Source organism: Siphateles boraxobius, unplaced genomic scaffold (assembly GCF_051911475.1).
Source record: "Siphateles boraxobius isolate OS27281-9 unplaced genomic scaffold, OSU_SipBor_1 35, whole genome shotgun sequence".
In the NCBI taxonomy this organism is placed as follows: domain Eukaryota; kingdom Metazoa; phylum Chordata; class Actinopteri; order Cypriniformes; family Leuciscidae; genus Siphateles; species Siphateles boraxobius.
In genome coordinates, this window is record NW_027508975.1 from 16,612,722 (window position 1) to 16,630,803 (window position 18,082).

At 39.3% G+C, this 18,082-nt stretch overlaps 1 protein-coding gene across 50 annotated transcripts in view; it reads left to right on the forward strand.

Moving 5' to 3' along the window:
* Window positions 1-18,082, forward strand: part of rims2b (regulating synaptic membrane exocytosis 2b) — a 240,779-nt gene that overhangs the window by 125,452 nt on the left and 97,245 nt on the right. For 36 of the 50 annotated variants that reach the window (XM_077196577.1, XM_077196593.1, XM_077196581.1 and 33 more), the window contains 3 exons: window positions 4,125-4,336; window positions 7,547-7,666; window positions 8,349-8,448. In XM_077196577.1, the coding sequence (XP_077052692.1) occupies window positions 4,125-4,336; window positions 7,547-7,666; window positions 8,349-8,448 (432 nt within the window). Of the gene's footprint in view, window positions 1-1,101; window positions 1,228-1,594; window positions 1,979-3,963; window positions 4,029-4,124; window positions 4,337-7,546; window positions 7,667-8,348; window positions 8,449-18,082 lie in introns of those variants that run through there. The other 14 variants (XM_077196592.1, XM_077196603.1, XM_077196620.1 and 11 more) reach the window with 3 other exon arrangements.

An 18,082-nucleotide genomic window follows, 5' to 3' on the forward strand; every position in this document is an offset into this window, starting at 1 on the left:
CATTCTTAAGAAAAGTTTTCGGGAATACAAAATATTCTTATCTTTTTTCTTGAGTTAGAAAATAAGAAGAAATTGGCAATTGAGAATAATTTTTTACTTAAGAATGTTTTGTGAATCCGGCCCCTGGTGTGTAATGTCTGTGCATTGTACTACACTGTCAAAAAACCTTTAGAGGTGCAACAGCTTGAGATGCATTAAGAGCAGGGTCAATTTAAATTGAGAATACATTAGATTGGATATCTAAAAAACAACTTTACTCTTTGAAATTCTCACTGAACATTGCTTATATCAGAGGGTTTCAGCAAATGTTTAAATTTTCTCTGGGTGCTTATTAGCCATGTTAGGATACCAGGAAGGGATATGGAATACTACTTTCTTAACTATCTGTGAAGTACCTGTCCTTCCTCTTCCTGCTTTTTCTTTTATCATGCAAGATATGCCCTGTGGTTTTAGCCCCTACCATAAAGGCTCTGATGTTGTCAGGGTCACAATTAGCTCAATTGGATAAGCCTCTTTGCACAGGAGCAGTCTCGAGAGAGCTAACCAGAGCCTTTCCTCCATCTGCAGAGGTAGGGAGAGGGAGTCCCAGCAGCTTTGCGGTGGATGGCACTTGTAGAGGATCACTTCCATGTCATAGTCAGAAAGTGAAATTGCACCAGTACATATGTAGTGGTCACATCTCCAGCACAGCTACTTACTGCACTTATGAGACTACAGTGGAGTAGAATTTTAAAGATTGTCCCAAAGAAACACCTTCAACCACACTCATTCTTTGTCTCTCTGTTTCAGTCTGCTATCTAATGGCTAGTTCACCTCCCCAACAAACACCAACAAACTCCAAATCCCAACGGTTGTTTGGTTTTGTTGGATTAGTACGATAACCATATTAGTGTTTCTTAAGGCCATGACTGTTTCCCAAATTTCTCAATCCAATAGCCAACTTTAAATTCTAGAGTTGCCACAAATCTATCAGACATCCACATCACTCCTTCTGACCTCATAAGCGTGGCACACCTCTTGACTGTAGAAAGGAAGGAGCTTGATCTCTGACAAGCTTATCCTTCCATCAGGTGCCATTGGAGATCAGTCAATGACTACCCAACCTGATTGGTTCAAAGTATTCAATTCCCTCCCCATCTGAGAAAAGGGAAAAGGATTTGGTCAAGTAGCAAACTGGTGGAGGCGCACACCGAGACGCTACGCTGTGTGAAGCTAGGGAAAATGGTGGTAAGTTGATATTTTAATGAATTTGGATTACTCTGCTGCCGTGTGCTTTGGAGTATTTCTCAATCTCAAATGAGTGGGGACTTCTTACTAACTTATTTGTTCTCTCTGAACTGTCACTTTCATGTAAAACCCCCAACTAGAAGGTCGGAAAATCTAAAGGAAAGGAATGGGACTATTGGTTCTGTGCAGATGATTGAGGCCAATGCTTGCTACTAAGGAATCAAGAGCGAGCTGTAGGGGTTCTCTGAGTCAGAGATCAGCACGCCAAACTCAGGGAAACAGTCTGTAGTGATGCAGGGACTATGTAGGGCAGGGTGTTTGAGCTGGCTTACAAGAATAACAGTAAGCTCATTATTCTAAGGCATGAACTCCATCTCTGTGCAAGGAGAGAGAGAAGGAAAGAACTACACAGTGAGAGGCAATAAAAAATGGCAAACGTTGGGAAGTGACATCTTCCTTGAAGTGGATGTGCCAGATCTTTGAGTGCTGACACAAGTGTGAATTTGAAGAGCTGCATTTGAGTTCTGGTGGACGTAATTGAGTAAATCAGCTTTGTGGAACTTTAACTTGCCAAGGTTTGGAAGAGGTGGTGTAGCAAAGACGGATTATCAACAATATATTGTGACTACACAGACCAGATTCTTTTTGTCCTGAAGACGCTGGGGACGGTCTACACATGATGTGACAAATGGCAAATGCTTCTGGTTTGTGAGGCATGGTGTATGTTAAAGCAGAAGTAATGTCTACTGAAGTAAGCTTTTACAATGCTCATGGTACTTTTCATGGTAGAATACAGATACCACTGCTTGTTGGCTGGGAAATTGGGAGCAGGATGATGCAATGTTAGCGGCAGTAATCAGACTTCTGCAATATTATGTTTCTATGCTGTATTGTAGGATACAGGTTTTTTTACCGTTTATTATAGTGCTGTTGTAATATTGCACTGAATTTGGCTGTTAAAGTTATTGATGCATAATGGCCATATTTTTCGTCTTTAAACTACAGCTTGGTCTTACTGTTTCTTCTGTACTGATGGTACAATCACAGTTAAATAACTATTTTGCACATTTCAAATGAATCATATGATGATGGTTTACCTAAATGAATCCAATCCAGTTTTGTTTTGTACTGGTAAGAACGTATCAGTACAATAATACTTAATAATTCAGATAATTATTCTTTTAGGCATAATGACACAATTGAAATGTTACAGTTGGAAAACTTTACCTTTAAAAGTAATGCTTTACTATGTAAAACTACTTATGTTACAATGATAATGCAAGGAGAATATTTGTTAATTTATTAATATTTGCACGATGTATATGTTAAATATATCTGATTATCAAAATTTAACATCACAACAAAATAGTATGCATTTTATGGTATTATGTAGTCTACATTTTGCAACAGCAAAGAGCAATATCAAACAGCAATAAAATCAATGTGTGTTTTAAATGTCATTTACACACTTGATGTTAATGTCTGTATGTAACCAACCAGATATAGATTTCTGAACTAAAAACTGAAATGCTTCTGTCTAGAGGGGAGTCAGGTGATTTACTTCAGTGGAAAACTAACTGACAGATGTTAAGCTAAGAAGCTGATAGAAGCTGTCTGTTTGCCTTTTTTTTGTTGCCTTTTTTGGTGGTGGCTTTTATGCTTTTATGTAACACTGTCCTTTTTTTGAAAAGTTAAATGTGTGTATAAAGAAAAGTAATATTGATTACTAATATTATACTTTAAAGGGATAATTGATCCAAAAATGAATATTCTGTCATCATTTAGGCTAGTCACCCTCATGTTGTTCTAGTCCTATATGACTTCCAGTCTTGTGTAGAATGCAAAAAAATATATTTTTAAGATGAAAGATGAATGAAATATATTTATAATCTTCAAATCCAGTAAGTTCTTAATCACTGCAGCCAAATCGAGTCTGTGAGTTTAACACTTGAATTTATCATTCCAATTAATTAATTAAATGAATTGCGATTTTAATTTTGAACTATGGATGGACACATTGATACTGCAGTATTGATATGTCAAGCTATTTATTTGGTATAAAATCTGAATAAAAATTACATTAATGCAAAGCGTGTGTTTCTACATCACTTTCAGACACTTTCAGTTCTTTTTTTAAAGTTTGTGTTAAAACACCCCTGATATATTTAGCTGGCCTGTGTCACATGATTGTAAGAAGAGAGCATACTCACACTCAAACTCACTACCTGTAGAAAAAAATACATCAAGATGCCATGATACATGGTATTTTATTTTATTTTAATCATATTTATCTTATAATAAGTTACTTTATTTAATCACAATATTTATTTTTACATCTATTGGTATTTGATACACACATTTTTGTGCCATGTAGATGATGTGATTTGCCTGAAAGCGTAATGATATAGCCTACAATATAATAGATTTCTATCACAAATGTCCTTTTTGAAACTTAGATTCATTCCCCATTCATTGTAATTGCATGAAACAAAAAATGGCATGTACATTCTTTAAAATATATAATATTTTTTGTGTTTCAAGGAAGAAAGAATGTTATACAGGTGTGGATTGACATGAGGGTGAGAAAGTGATGACCGAAAGTTAATTTTTGTTGAACTATTCCTTTAAGAGAGCTGTAAGAATATGAAAGTGCGAGTAAATGAATGTTGTACATGTAACTTTATAAGTTCTTTCTTGTATATACAAGTGTGTGTCCTCTCACTGTGCTGTCCTCAGGAGATATGGATGGTCACTGGTGGGACCATGCGTCTTGGCATAGCGAGGCTGCCTCAATGTCTATGGTGAGGCTTATGACCCTCTCACCCCATTTCCCCTCGTTTAATTCACCTCTGCATGTTTTGTTTCTTCTCCTTTTTTATATCATCCATAACTTTTAGGCAACATTCAAAGGGGGAAAAGAAAAACAAATGAGCAGGCATATTTTTTGGACGCCAGTTATGCCCTGTCTGAGAGGCAAAAGACAGTGGTGCGATTTTTGGAGCGCTCCCACGACGAAGACGTGGAGTGGTGCGAGCCGCAGGTCAAAGATTCAGGCGTTGACACGTGCAGTAGCACCACGCTAAACGAGGAGCATAGCCATAGCGACAAGGTACTGGGACGACGCTTCCTGTGACTGACCTGCTCGACACGCTCACTGTCTGTTTCCGCCCCTAGAGGGTTTTCTACTCTAACTGTGCCTCTCAGGAGAGAGGAGAACCCTCTTGTTTGCTTGGCTCCACTGTCTTCTGGCTGCAAAGTCGTAGCGCATCCTAACACACAGAAAGATGAATGACAAACTTCCTGACACTGTTTGCTCCATATGCTGCATGCTTCTCGATGCGGACAGACGCCCCCATTCTGATTGCAAACCTGTTTTTCCTCACTTGGTCACGTTACCTTCTCACACTGTTTCCTCCTTTGGGATTTTCCTGACATGGTTTTTTCCACACAATCCTTCAGTCTCAGCTTAAACACAAGGATAGACTAGTGTGGGAATCAATCTTGCACTAAGCAGTTGTTTTTCTTTTCCCCTTTTCACTGTCTCATTCTTCATGCTGCCCTTTCCTGTCCTGTCTTTTGTTTTTGTTTGTTCACCATGTCTTTCACAGTAGTGGATAGAAGTAGCGTGCTACATCCATACTGCTTGAGGGTGTGAGAGCAGTTTACTTTGCTTTTGTTTTTGGTTGATGGATTGATCTTGATAAGTGATTCTCAACTGGTTTTGCTTTAACTGGTTAAAAATGTCTTAAATTATTTTAACACAATGGACCAGATTTACTATTAGTTTGCACCAGCGCAAACCCTCTTTTGGCGTTAAACTACCTTCGGGATTTACTAAAGACACGCAGTGAAAAATTAGCGCTAAAAAGGCGTGGACAGGGTTATTTTTGCGGCTTACCTTATTGCATATTCATTTGTAAGAGTTTCCCTTTCAAACACAAAATTTATGGGAGAAGAGTATTTACATGAATTATACAAGGTGATTTATAAAAGTTTGCGCTAGTCAATTTACTGTTATTTGCACCATTATTTAACGCCCAAAAAAGCTTTTTAACCAGACTCTAATTTGCGCTGCTCTTCGTAGATTGCGTTGGTCATTATGGAAATTATCCGGCTGCATCTGTGTTCTTTAATTTGTGCATCGTCAGTAGATCACGCGCAGAACTTTCCACTCCCATCAGCATTTTTTGGAATAGAAATCTGACACTAATTTACCCTGTTTAGTAAATCTGGCCCTAAGTCTGAACCATATGCGATGGATGAAGCAACAAGCATGTAAATTTGAGTTTTGTCTCAAATTCTAACCACAACAAGTAATGAGACTTTTTGTTAATGGTTTGGTTTTTATTTGTGGTGTATTGCAATTAAAGACAGTAAATCCTTTTTTGTCCAAAATTCCCCTCTATATATATATTAAACATTAAATATCTTCTGACAGTTTTGCATTTAGGTTGAACAGACAATTTGCTTGTCGCTGTAACACTCTTGTGTAATAACAACCTGTCCATGTTAGAATCTGTCTAAATTTTACTTTTACCAAGTGAGTGAAGAATTTATGCTAAAAACGACAAATTTGTGCAAAAACATCGGTTTAATTGAATGTCCAGCCTTTTATGTAAAAAAAAATATATATATTCTCTCTCTCTCTCTCTCTCTCTCTCTCTCTCTCTCTCTCTCTCTCTCTCTCTCTCTCTCTCTCTCTCTCTCTATATATATATATATATATATATATATATACATATACACACACACACACACACATATACATATATATATATTTTTCCATTTTATTGTTTGAATTGAAAGGGGGCTGTCTGCATCCCTTTCTACAAACCAAGCCAACTACAGGTTGTGTGCATTTCATATTGTTTTTACTCAAATGGATAGTTCTGCGCCATTATTATGATTGGCTTAGTCACATTCTAACATGTAAAATGCTGTATAAACACACACCACACATTACATCAATATTACTGTTCAACTCTGCTTAGTGTTGTGCCTATAGTTGTTCTAAAATCACTGTAAACCACTGCTTCTTGGGGCTTATTGCTTTAATATATTAATACCTGCCCTATCAGAACAGTGTTGTGATCCACCAGTTGAGAACTGCTGATCTAGTTCAATACTGTGAGTTTCTGTCCAGAGAATAGTGTGCTTGAATACCTCTAACCCTGTCCTGTCTATTGTGTCTGTACTTGATGAACGCACAAACCAACCCCTACAGGGTGTAAAAATATAAAGACAATTACTTTCATGCTGTTAGCAAATGCCAAGATTCTGTCATCATTTACTATGTCGTTCCAGACTTGTATGACTTTTTTTCCTCTGTGGAACACAACAGAAGATGTACTGCAGGATGCTTTTATTCATAATGGGGACTGAGGCTGTCAGGCTCAAACAATGGCAAACACATGTACTGTACCACAAAGTGGTCTATACAAATCACGTTATATTTTCAAAGTTTTCTGAAGCCAAACAATAGCTTTGAGTGAGGAACAAGTCACTTATTTTTACAAAGTCTGTAAAAATATGGCCTAATGTAAATGTTAATCACTGATTATCCTCACCTTCCTAGCACCTTTTAAGTCAAATTCAATTCAAATGTGGTGCAAATTTTAACACCAGTGTCAAGATACTAAAAAAAGAAAGAACAAAAATTGATATTATGTAATTTACATCAAATGTGGCATTTTATGTCTTGATGCACCATTTGAGAACTACAGAGGATGGGAACTCTTTAAGGCTTTTATTGATTTGATTGGTTTATGACATGAGAGTAAGAAAATGATGACAGGATCTTCAATTTTGTGTGAATTATTTATTTAAATACTGTACATATTATGGTGTTTATTGCTTTTATAAATTCCTCATGAAAAGACTTAAAAAAATATCCTTTTAAAGTCAACATGAAATGTGTGTTCCTGGTCTTATCATTTGCGCATGTTAATCCAAAGAATAAAAATAGATGGATAACTCCATTCTGGTCTATAAGGGCCACTTTTGTCATGACTTGATCAATCCTCAACAGATACAATCAAATACCATCCTACATTTTTGTTGTTGAATATCTTGTTTCATTAGAATAAACGATTACAAAAGTAAAAAAGGTTATGTGAATGTATTTCATTTTGTCTTTAAAACAATGCCTTATTTTTAAGTAACACCTTGGGATGGTTTGTGTCTTCACAGCAAGTAAGAGTTCACCCTCCTCTAATTTCCCTGAGCCTGTATGTGTGTGTGTGTGTGTGTGTGTGTGTGTAATGTGCGGTGTGAATGCTTGTATAAAAACCAAAGGTACATTATCACTTTGACCCCATAGCACCCGGTGACATGGCAACCATCCAAAGATGGAGAGCGCCTAATAGGGCGGATAGTGCTAAACAAGCGGATGAAAGATGGCACAGTGCCCAGAGACACGGGGGCATTGCTGGGCCTCAAGGTAAGAGATTCCCAAACACTGTCAGAGTTCACCCATTAAAAGTCATGCTAATAACCCTCAACCTCAACCAATCATAAGAGAACTTCAGCAAATACTTGATCAGCTTCATACGCAATACTGCAGGTTTTACTTTATCTTAATGATTTGAATTTTGACATTTGTCACAATATTGTGGACTGGATTTTGCTTGAGATTATATTATAAAGTGTTTACTGATGGCCCATTACTCTTAAAACAGTACCCATTCCCACAAAAGGCACTATTTATGCTGATATAGTGCTTGAGTTACTAAAAGTTTGCCCAGTTTCAGCCATTATCTGGGTACATTTCTGTGAATAGGGAGCAGTTTCCCCAGGAAAACTGTATTTAGTATTAGTCTTGTGGGTGTGTTTGCTTTGTTGCCTGATTTGCATAGTTCCTTTAGTAAATGGGGTATACAGAAAATGCATGCAAATAAGTAACGCTATCAGTCCATTCATAGTAAACTCTCCCCACAGTATTGGCACACATAGTGTTGTAATGTTTTGATGCCTGATCATCATTTCTCTATGGTAGAGGTTAAACTTTCTGTAGTTAAAATCCAGATAAATAATCACCTTTCAGACCCTTTGTTCTGGAAAAATTGCAATTTCATGTAAAACATATTTTAAATAAATTTCATTGCCTTTTGTCTTTGTTGCAGGTTGTGGGAGGGAAGATGACAGAGTCTGGCAGACTTTGTGCTTTCATCACGAAGGTGAAGAGAGGAAGTCTAGCAGACACTGTCGGCCATCTACGACCAGGTGAACACTTCTGTACAAACCACAATTAAACATTTATTTCAGTACTTTAGCATCTTTGTCTACTATTTTAGAAGCTGCTGCCTCTACAGTCCTGCTGAATTTTGTGGTTCCATTGTATATATGACAAAAGAAGTTAAAAATCAAGCTTTTTATGTTTTTGTTATTTTTTTTTACTTTATACACACACACTAGGGATGTGCAAAGCAGCCGGTATTTGTATCTGTATTTGTATTTGTTGAGGGGGGAAAAGTATTTGTATTTGTATTCGAGTAAAATTCAAAATAGGCGTAAAAATCCTTTTTTTTTTTGCGTTACACTTCTAATTTACGTTATAAGTAAGTATTCTTTAATTAAATCCATTATAATAATTATGGATATGCAATATTGGTTGTTGTTTTTTCCATAAATCCAATAATGAACATGTAACAAGGAACGTCATTGAACAGAAAATAACATAACAGCCATTACTTCATCCATGGTTAAACCAACAACTAATAAAATACCATTGTGAACATTATGAACCCCACCACCAGAATAATACTTCAAAGAAAAGGGAAAACCCCCTTTTCTTGAGAATACTGAAGGCAAAAATGATCCTTAATTTTGCATTAATTTAAAACGCATTGCTGCACAGAGCAGACCTAGGCAATGCAGCTCGCGCGCCTATTGGTTAACCTTCGGCAACTGCTGCAGCCTATCAATGGACTATTCGTGACGTAAGCACCAATGAAGGCGTGGGCGCCCTCGTGCGTCACGTCCCGCCAGAATGGGCGTGGTTTAAGTCTACAGCCTGTGTCAGTCACCTCTTCCTGAACGTCACTCACTCTAACTCACTCATCCGGGCATGCACTGCGGTCTCATGAGGAAATGCAGCTTTTTGATATAAAGTTTTTCTTGTTCTCGAATACAAATATTTTTAAAGTATTTGTTTGAAATAAGTATTCGTAAAAAACACGTTATTTGTGCTCCGAATATCGTATTCGGGTTCGGCTCCACCCCTAACACACACACGCACACACGCACACTAAAATTAAAAGAAAAGAAAAGGTGTGTCACTGAGCCACAAGAAAGAATGCAAGAGCAATATATATATATATGTGTCTTGCACATTTTTTTTATATTTTGCCATGTCTAGTAATTGTTCAGTTAATTCTCATACTGTATTTTCAGTTTTGGAATATGTATCCTCTCTCCAAATTTGTCACTAAACTCAATAAAAATTATTTAAAGAAAAGGCTTATATTTACCTTTTAATAGTTTGTTTACATCTACCTTGTAAATATAGTTTTTTATTTAAAAGGTTACAATTACAACAATTCAAGTGCAGTCTTTCTTTGTAAAAACTAAAGTATATATTTTATTATACATATTTCAAAGTTAAGGATTCATTACTTTGGATATAGCCTAGGCTACAGCGCATCAACAGCGCATCTCTGCCGTTCATTCATTCACACACAGAAATGCGATTCACTTGAGAATGAAAAAAACTTACTACAGTATTCCTCAGCTCAGCTGAATTGCTCCTCGAAATACCAGCACTTCTGAGGTAAAGTTCAAAAGAACAGTATTTATCTGAAATAGAATCTTTTGTAACACTACCGTTCAAAACTTTGGGGTCAGTAAGTATTTTTATTTTATTTTTTGGGGGAAATAAATAAAATAAATCAATACTTTTATTCATCAAGGAGGAATTAAATTGATCAAAAGTGACAGTAAAGACATTTATAATGATTCAAAAGATTATATTTCAAATAAATGCTGTTGTTTTTAACTTTCTGTTCCTCAAAGAATCCTAAGAAAATGGTACACAACTGTTTTCAACATTGATCATAATCATTAATGTTTCTTGAGCATCAAATCCTCATATTAGAATGATTTCTGAAGGATCATGTGACTGAAGACTGGAGTAATGATGCTGAAAATTCAGCTTTGATCACAGGAATAAATAATATTTTCAAATATATTTAAATCGAAAACAGGTATTTTAAATTGTAATAATATTTAGGGGCCAAGCACCGAAGGTGCGGAGGCACCTATTGTATCTGTTCCGGTTCTTATTATTAGGGGCCAAGCACCGAAGGTGCGGAGGCACCTATTGTATCTGTTCCGGTTCTTATTATTATTATTATTATTCTTCTTCTTCTTCCGACTGGGCGTCTATGGCAGCCCCTAGAACCGTGTCCGGGAAAGTTGTTCCGGTTTGACATTCTGATAGAGGACAGTCCCAACAGTAATTGCACCAATTTTGGTGTCTCTAACTCATTGCCTCTAGCGCCACCACCTGTCGAAAATTTCACTTTTATTATGCTAATAACTTTTGAACCGTTAGGCCTATCAACAAAATTCTTTTTTGCTCTGATTCCTGAGCTCATGACGATTCGATCGCACCCTATGACGTCATTTTCCGTCATAAAAATATGGCCGCCATTTTGAATTGTCCAAAAAACCTACTTTTGCGAACTCGTCCTAGGCGGTTTGTCCGATTCTCACCAAAATCGCACCAGATCATCTCCAGGCAGTGCCGACAAAAAGTTATGGAATTCAAGTCGATTCGTCAAACCGCTTTCGATAAACGCGCAAACAAATTTTACGTAGCGCTTGCGAAAACAGACGTAAGGCTGTATCTCCGCAACGCTTAATCGTATTCAGACCAAACTTGGTACATGTCATCACAAGCATGACTTGAGGCTACATGCTGCGTTTCGGCGCAGCGCCACCTACTGGTCCGGAGATATGAAAAACGGCTATTTTCGCTCATAACTTCTGAACGGTTTGTCCAAAAATCATAAAAGTGGTCTCTGTAGATTCAGGGCGTCATGCCGAGTCGACTGATATCGAATTTTCCCAGATCGGCCATTTTGGCTGTCGGCCATTTTGAATTATGTGCTAAAATGCTGTATTTTTTGAACGCATGAACGAATTGTTACGAAACTCGGTATGGGTCATCTGTACGATGCCCTGAAGGAGCCTGAGAAGTTTCGAAACAGCGCCACCTAGTGGTAAAATTTATTTTTCAAATGCTTATAACTCTGGCTGTGGTTGACGTATTTTCACGGGAGTCATCTCGTTGAGGTCCTGAATCCTTGCCGAGTCCACAGATACCAAACATGCTAGGTTTTGAATTACGGTTTGTGTAGCGTTGTGATTTAGCGCTTAAAAAACATTTGCCGATATCTTCGAAACCGCTAGTCCGATCGAGACGAAACCACCGTCAGAAGTTTGAAACCATAGCTTGTTAACTATATGTGAGAGCCCAAATGCCAAAATATTGATGGTAAGGGGTAGTAAAATCAAATCAAAGTCACGTGTCAGTCATTTTTGATGCTTTTTTTTCATATAAATGTCTAAAACTCCGAAGCGAATTGAGATATTTTCACCAAATTTGGCACACACATGTATGGGCTCATTCCAAGGACACATGAAAAAAATTGTGAGATTTTGCCTCTTGGTGGCGCTATAATAGAACAAAACATGAAAATCCCATTGATTTCAATGCAGTTTTGTGATGTGAAATGCTATACTTAATGAACACATTGCTGTAACATTATGAAACTCAGAATTTGTTACCAGCACCTTGCCTTGAAGGTACTCAAAAGATTTCAAGACAGCGCTACCTGTTGGTCAAAAGTTAAAATTACATTTCCAAAAATGCTAATAACTTTTTTTTAAATGTGCTTATTGTAATGACACTGGTCTTAATAGATTCCTTGGGTCATGCCGAGAACATAGATACCAAGTTTGACGTATTTGGACGAACTTCCTGTCCGCCATCTTTATTTACTTTCAAAACCTTCTTTTTCGAACTTCTCCTAGACCATTCGTCCGATTTTCACCAAAATCGAATCGTGTCATCTCCATACCGTGCCGACTAAAAGTTATGGATTTCGTGACGATAGACGAAACCGTTTTCGTATACCGCAGCAGCAAAGTTGAGACATGCTGCCAAAATGACTATTAAGTCTGTATCTCTGCAATGCCTTGATATTTTGACACCAAACTTTGTATGTGTCATTGTCACCTCACTCTGACCACATCAAATCGATTTCGTAACTGCGCCACCTATTGGTCGAAAGTCATAATCCATTAAATCATCTTAAAAGTTACTGTATATATGATTTTTTAGCCATTTGCCTAAATTCATCTTTAAATGTCTTTAATTGCTCCTTGCTGCTGTCGGTCTGAAACTTCCAGCCATGTTGGCATGTCTTGTCGTCTGCGTTTGCGCTTGGCCCCGGAATGGCTGCTTGCAGCTATATTTATTATTATTATTCTTCTTCTTCTTCCGACTGGGCGTCTATGGCAGCCCCTAGAACCGTGTCCGGGAAAGTTGTTCAGGTTTGACATTCTGATAGAGGACAGTCCCAACAGTAATTGCACCAATTTTGGTGTCTCTTACTCATTGCCTCTAGCGCCACCACCTGTCCAAAGTTTCACTTTTATTATGCTAATAACTTTTGAACCGTTTGGCCTATCAACAAAATTATTTTTTCCTCTGATTCCTGAGCTCATGACGATTCGATCGCACCCTATGACGTCATTTTCCGTCATAAAAATATGGCCGCCATTTTGAATTGTCCAAAAAACCTACTTTTGCGAACTCGTCCTAGACGGTTTGTCCGATTCTCACCAAAATCGCACCAGATCATCTCCAGGCATTGGCGACAAAAAGTTATGGAATTCAAGTCGATTCGTCAAACCGCTTTCGATAAACGCGCAAACAAATTTTACGTAGCGCTTGCGAAAACAGACGTAAGGCTGTATCTCCGCAACGCTTAATCGTATTCAGACCAAACTTGGTACATGTCATCACAAGCATGACCTGAGGCTACATGCTGCGTTTCGGCGCAGCGCCACCTACTGGTCCGGAGATATGAAAAACGGCTATTTTCGCTCATAACTTCTGAACGGTTTGTCCAAAAATCATAAAAGTGGTCTCTGTAGATTCAGGGCGTCATGCCGAGTCGACTGATATCGAATTTTCCCAGATCGGCCATTTTGGCTGTCGGCCATTTTGAATTATGTGCTAAAATGCTGTATTTTTTGAACGCATGAACGAATTGTTACGAAACTCGGTATGGGTCATCGGTACGATGCCCTGAAGGAGCCTGAGAAGTTTCGAAACAGCGCCACCTAGTGGTAAAATTTATTTTTCAAATGCTTATAACTCTGGCTGTGGTTGACTTATTTTCACGGGAGTCATCTCGTTGAGGTCCTGAATCCTTGCCAAGTCCACAGATACCAAACATGCTAGGTTTCGACTTACGGTTTGTGTAGCGTTGTGATTTAGCGCTTAAAAAACATTTGCCGATATCTTCGAAACCGCTAGTCCGATCGAGACGAAACCACCGTCAGAAGTTTGTAACCATAGCTTGTTAACTATATGTGAGAGCCCAAATGCCAAAATATTGATGGTAAGGGGTAGTAAAATCAAATCAAAGTCACGTGTCAGTCATTTTTGATGCTTTTTTTCATATAAATGTCTAAAACTCCGAAGCGAATTGAGATATTTTCACCAAATTTGGCACACACACGTATGGGCTCATTCCAAGGACACATGAAAAAAAATTGTGAGATTTTGCCTCTTGGTGGCGCTATAATAGAACAAAACATGAAAATCCCATTGATTTCAATGCAGTTTTGTGATGTGAAATGCTATACTTAATGAACACATTGCTGTAACATTATGAAACTCAGAATTTGTTACCAGCACCTTGCCTTGAAGGTACTCAAAAGATTTCAAGACAGCGCCACCTGTTGGTCAAAAGTTAAAATAACATTTCCAAAAATGCTAATAACTTTTTTTAAAATGTGCTTATTGTAATGACACTGGTCTTAATAGATTCCTTGGGTCATGCCGAGAACATAGATACCAAGTTTGACGTATTTGGACGAACTTCCTGTCCGCCATCTTTATTTACTTTCAAAACCTTCTTTTTCGAACTTCTCCTAGACCATTCGTCCGATTTTCACCAAAATCGAATCGTGTCATCTCCATACCGTGCCGACTAAAAGTTATGGATTTTGTGACGATAGACGAAACCGTTTTCGTATACCGCAGCAGCAAAGTTGAGACATGCTGGCAAAATGACTATTAAGTCTTTATCTCTGCAATGCCTTGATATTTTGACACCAAACTTTGTATGTGTCATTGTCACCTCACTCTGACCACATCACATCGATTTCGTAACTGCGCCACCTATTGGTCGAAAGTGATAATCCATTAAATCATCTTAAAAGTTACTGTATATATGATTTTTTAGCCATTTGCCTAAATTCATCTTTAAATGTCTTTAATTGCTCCTTGCTGCTGTCGGTCTGAAACTTCCAGCCATGTTGGCATGTCTTGTCGTCTGCGTTTGCGCTTGGCCCCGGAATGGCTGCTTGCAGCTATATTTCACTATATTACTGTTTTTTTGTTGTATTTTTAATTAAATAAATACAGCATTGCTGAGCATAAGTGACTTCTTTTAAAAACATTAAAAATCGTACTGACCCCAAACTTTTGAACGGCAGTGTATATAATCCAAATATAAATGAAAGTCAAAAGCACATTTTTAGTAAATAGTCGTTCCTGGAGACAAATCCTGTTCAAATAGGCTATATGGGCAATTCTCCAGAATTTGCTCAAAGTTAGAGTTGGAAACATCTTGAAAAGAAAATTGTCTTTTCCCACAAATTTCTTATAAATTATTCTTTTTAAAAGTACCCTTACATTAGAACAAATACTATAATAACATCTTAGTTGATGATTTTTTTTTTGACCGAACATACTATATTTTACATATGAGCAGAAACTGGCTAACAAAAGCTTATTTGATGTCTATTTTAGAATTAAAACGTTATAATCTATCCAAAAAATATGAAATGTTGTCTTTCATATTTCATCTGTAACATAAACAACAGCGCCCATATGTGCCCTTAATTCATTCACACACAGAAACGTGATTCAAATTTAAACAGTCTTTTTGCGTTTACAGACACTATATTCCATATCGCGATTAGAACAAAGCACAGGAATAGAAAACTTACAATTCTCGGCTAGATCCGTCGCTCCTTGAAATGAAAATAAACCAGCACATGTTCTGAGGTAAATGTCCCAGGATTATTCCTCACACAGCCTCGCAAGACGAAATACAAATACATTAATCTGATGATTACATTTGTTGTGTTATCGCGTTTATGAGGGGCGTTGACACATTTGCATGTGTTGCTTCAGATCATTTGCGTCGGAATTGCGCGCGCTCTCCGTGGGCGTGTCACATAATGAGATCGGGTGACACCCCTCTCTTTTTTTATAGATTACATAAACAGAGAATATTTATTTTAGTTTTGAATTAGATATTTTAAAAGTACAAACTTAAATGATTATAAAGATATATTGCTCATGCTTGGGTGAATAGTATTCGCTGAGCTTTGTTTAAGTTTAGAGACGTGCTCCAGAAAAAAGTTAACGGAGACAGAGAGGCAGAAAGCACACCCTGTTTATTTTCTCTATTTTACCGAAGCACAATTTTTTATTTCGATTGTAAGTGGACACATAAAAAGTACACATTCAACAGTTTATTTTTTTATATTTCTTAAGTCTGTATGACCAAAAATGACAGAGTATTTTAAGTCTATTTTCCTGCTATGTGAAAAAAATCGAGCAAAACGCGCCGGCACGTTTCTCGACCCCAGAGGGTTAAGTTTATCAAGCGACGAGAATACTTTTTGTTCTCAAAAAAAATAAAAATAACAACTATTAATTTCCTTCTCTGTGGGCCTCGAGTCAGTTCACTAGTATAATAGCGTAAACTTTGGTTGCTGTACGTCACACACATCACCCACATGACGAGCGTCGGCCAATAGTGAGCCTACGTGTGACGTAGCTCTGCGCAATCACACTACGTTAACTGCTGGTCCCTTATGCAGAAACGCATTTTCAAATACATCCGTCCCCAAGATTGGTTTGCAGCGATCGAACTGAAGGACGCGTACTTTCCTGTCTCGATTTTCCCTCGACACAGACCGTTTCTTCGACTTGCGTTCGAGGGATGGGCATATCAGTACAAAGTCTTACCCTTCGGGCTGGCCCTGTCGCCCTGTGTCTTCACGAAAGTCGCGGAGGCGGCCATTGCTCCCATGTTTGAGCTTGGTGTTGGTATTCTCAACTACAGATGACTGGCTTATTCTCGCCTAGTCGAGAGAGCAGTTGTACAAACACAGGGACATGGTGCTCAGTCACCTCAGCCACCTAGGGCTTCGGGTCAATTGGGAAAATAGCAAACTCTACCCCGGGCAGAGGATCTCTTTTCTCGGTATGGAGTTCGATTCGATCAACATGACAGCGCGCCTCACAGAGGCCCGCGTCCAGTCAGTGTTGAACTCCGTGAGCATGCTCAGACGCAGAACAGCGGCACCACTGAAACTGTTTCAGAGGCTTCTGGGGCATATGGAATCCGCAGCCACGGTAATGCCGCTCGGATTGCTTCATATGAGGCCGCTCCAACACTGGCCCCACCATCGTGTCCCGAGATGGGCGTGGCAGAGTGGCTCGTGCCGGGTCCAAGTGACCCACACTGTCACCAAACTCTCAGCTTGTGGTCGGACCCTTCGTTCCTGCGGGCAGGTGTCCCCCTAGAACAAGTGTCCAGGGACTCTGTGGTCACCACGGATGCCTCTACCACCGGCTGGGGGGCCACGTACTACGGGCATGCAGCTTCAGGTCTATGGACGGGGCCTCAACTACATTGGCACATCAACTGCCTCGAGTTGTTAGCAGTACATCTTGCACCGGGCCGCATCAAAATGCCGCTACTCGGCAAGCATGTTCTGGTCTGTGCGGACAGCACTGCGACCGTTGCGTACATCAACTGTCAGGGTGGTCTACGCTCCCGCCGCATGTCACAACTCGCCCGCCATCTCCTCCTTTGGAGTCAGAATCATCTGATGTTGCTTCGTGCCATTTATATTCCAGACCTGCTCAACCCTGCAGCCGACGAGCTCTCACGGCAACGGGTGCTACCGGAAGAATGGCGACTCCATCCCCAGGTGGTCCAGCTGATTTTCAGGCGCTTCGGGACCGCACAGGTAGATCTGTTTGCCGCCCCGGACACGTCTCACTGCCAGTTGTTCTACCTCCTGACTGAGGGGACCCTCAGCATTGATGCTGTGGCACACAGCTGGCCCTCGGGCCTACGCAAGTATGCGTTTCCCCTAGTGAGCCTTCTTGCACAGACCTTGTGCAAGGTCAAGAACGACGAAGAGCAGGTCTTGTTAGTTGTGCCGTATTGGCCCAACCAGACCTGGTTCCCAGAACTAGTGCTCCTCGTGACAGCCCCTCCCTGGCCCATTCCTCTGAGAGAGGACCTGCTTTCTCAGAGACGGGGCACCCTATGGCATTTCCAGACCTCTGAAAACTCCATGTCTGTTCCCTGGATGGGATGTGGAGGTTCTAGGTGACCTACCCCCAGTGGTAGTTGACACCATCACTTCCGCTAGAGCCCCCTCAACGAGGCGCCTCTATGCGTTGAAGAGGAACCTGTTCGTTGACTGGTGTTCTTCTCACGAGGAGCTACTGTGCTTTCCTTCCTGCAAGATGGGTTGGAGCGAAGGCTGTCTCCCTCCACCCTTAAAGTGTATGTTGCCGCTATCG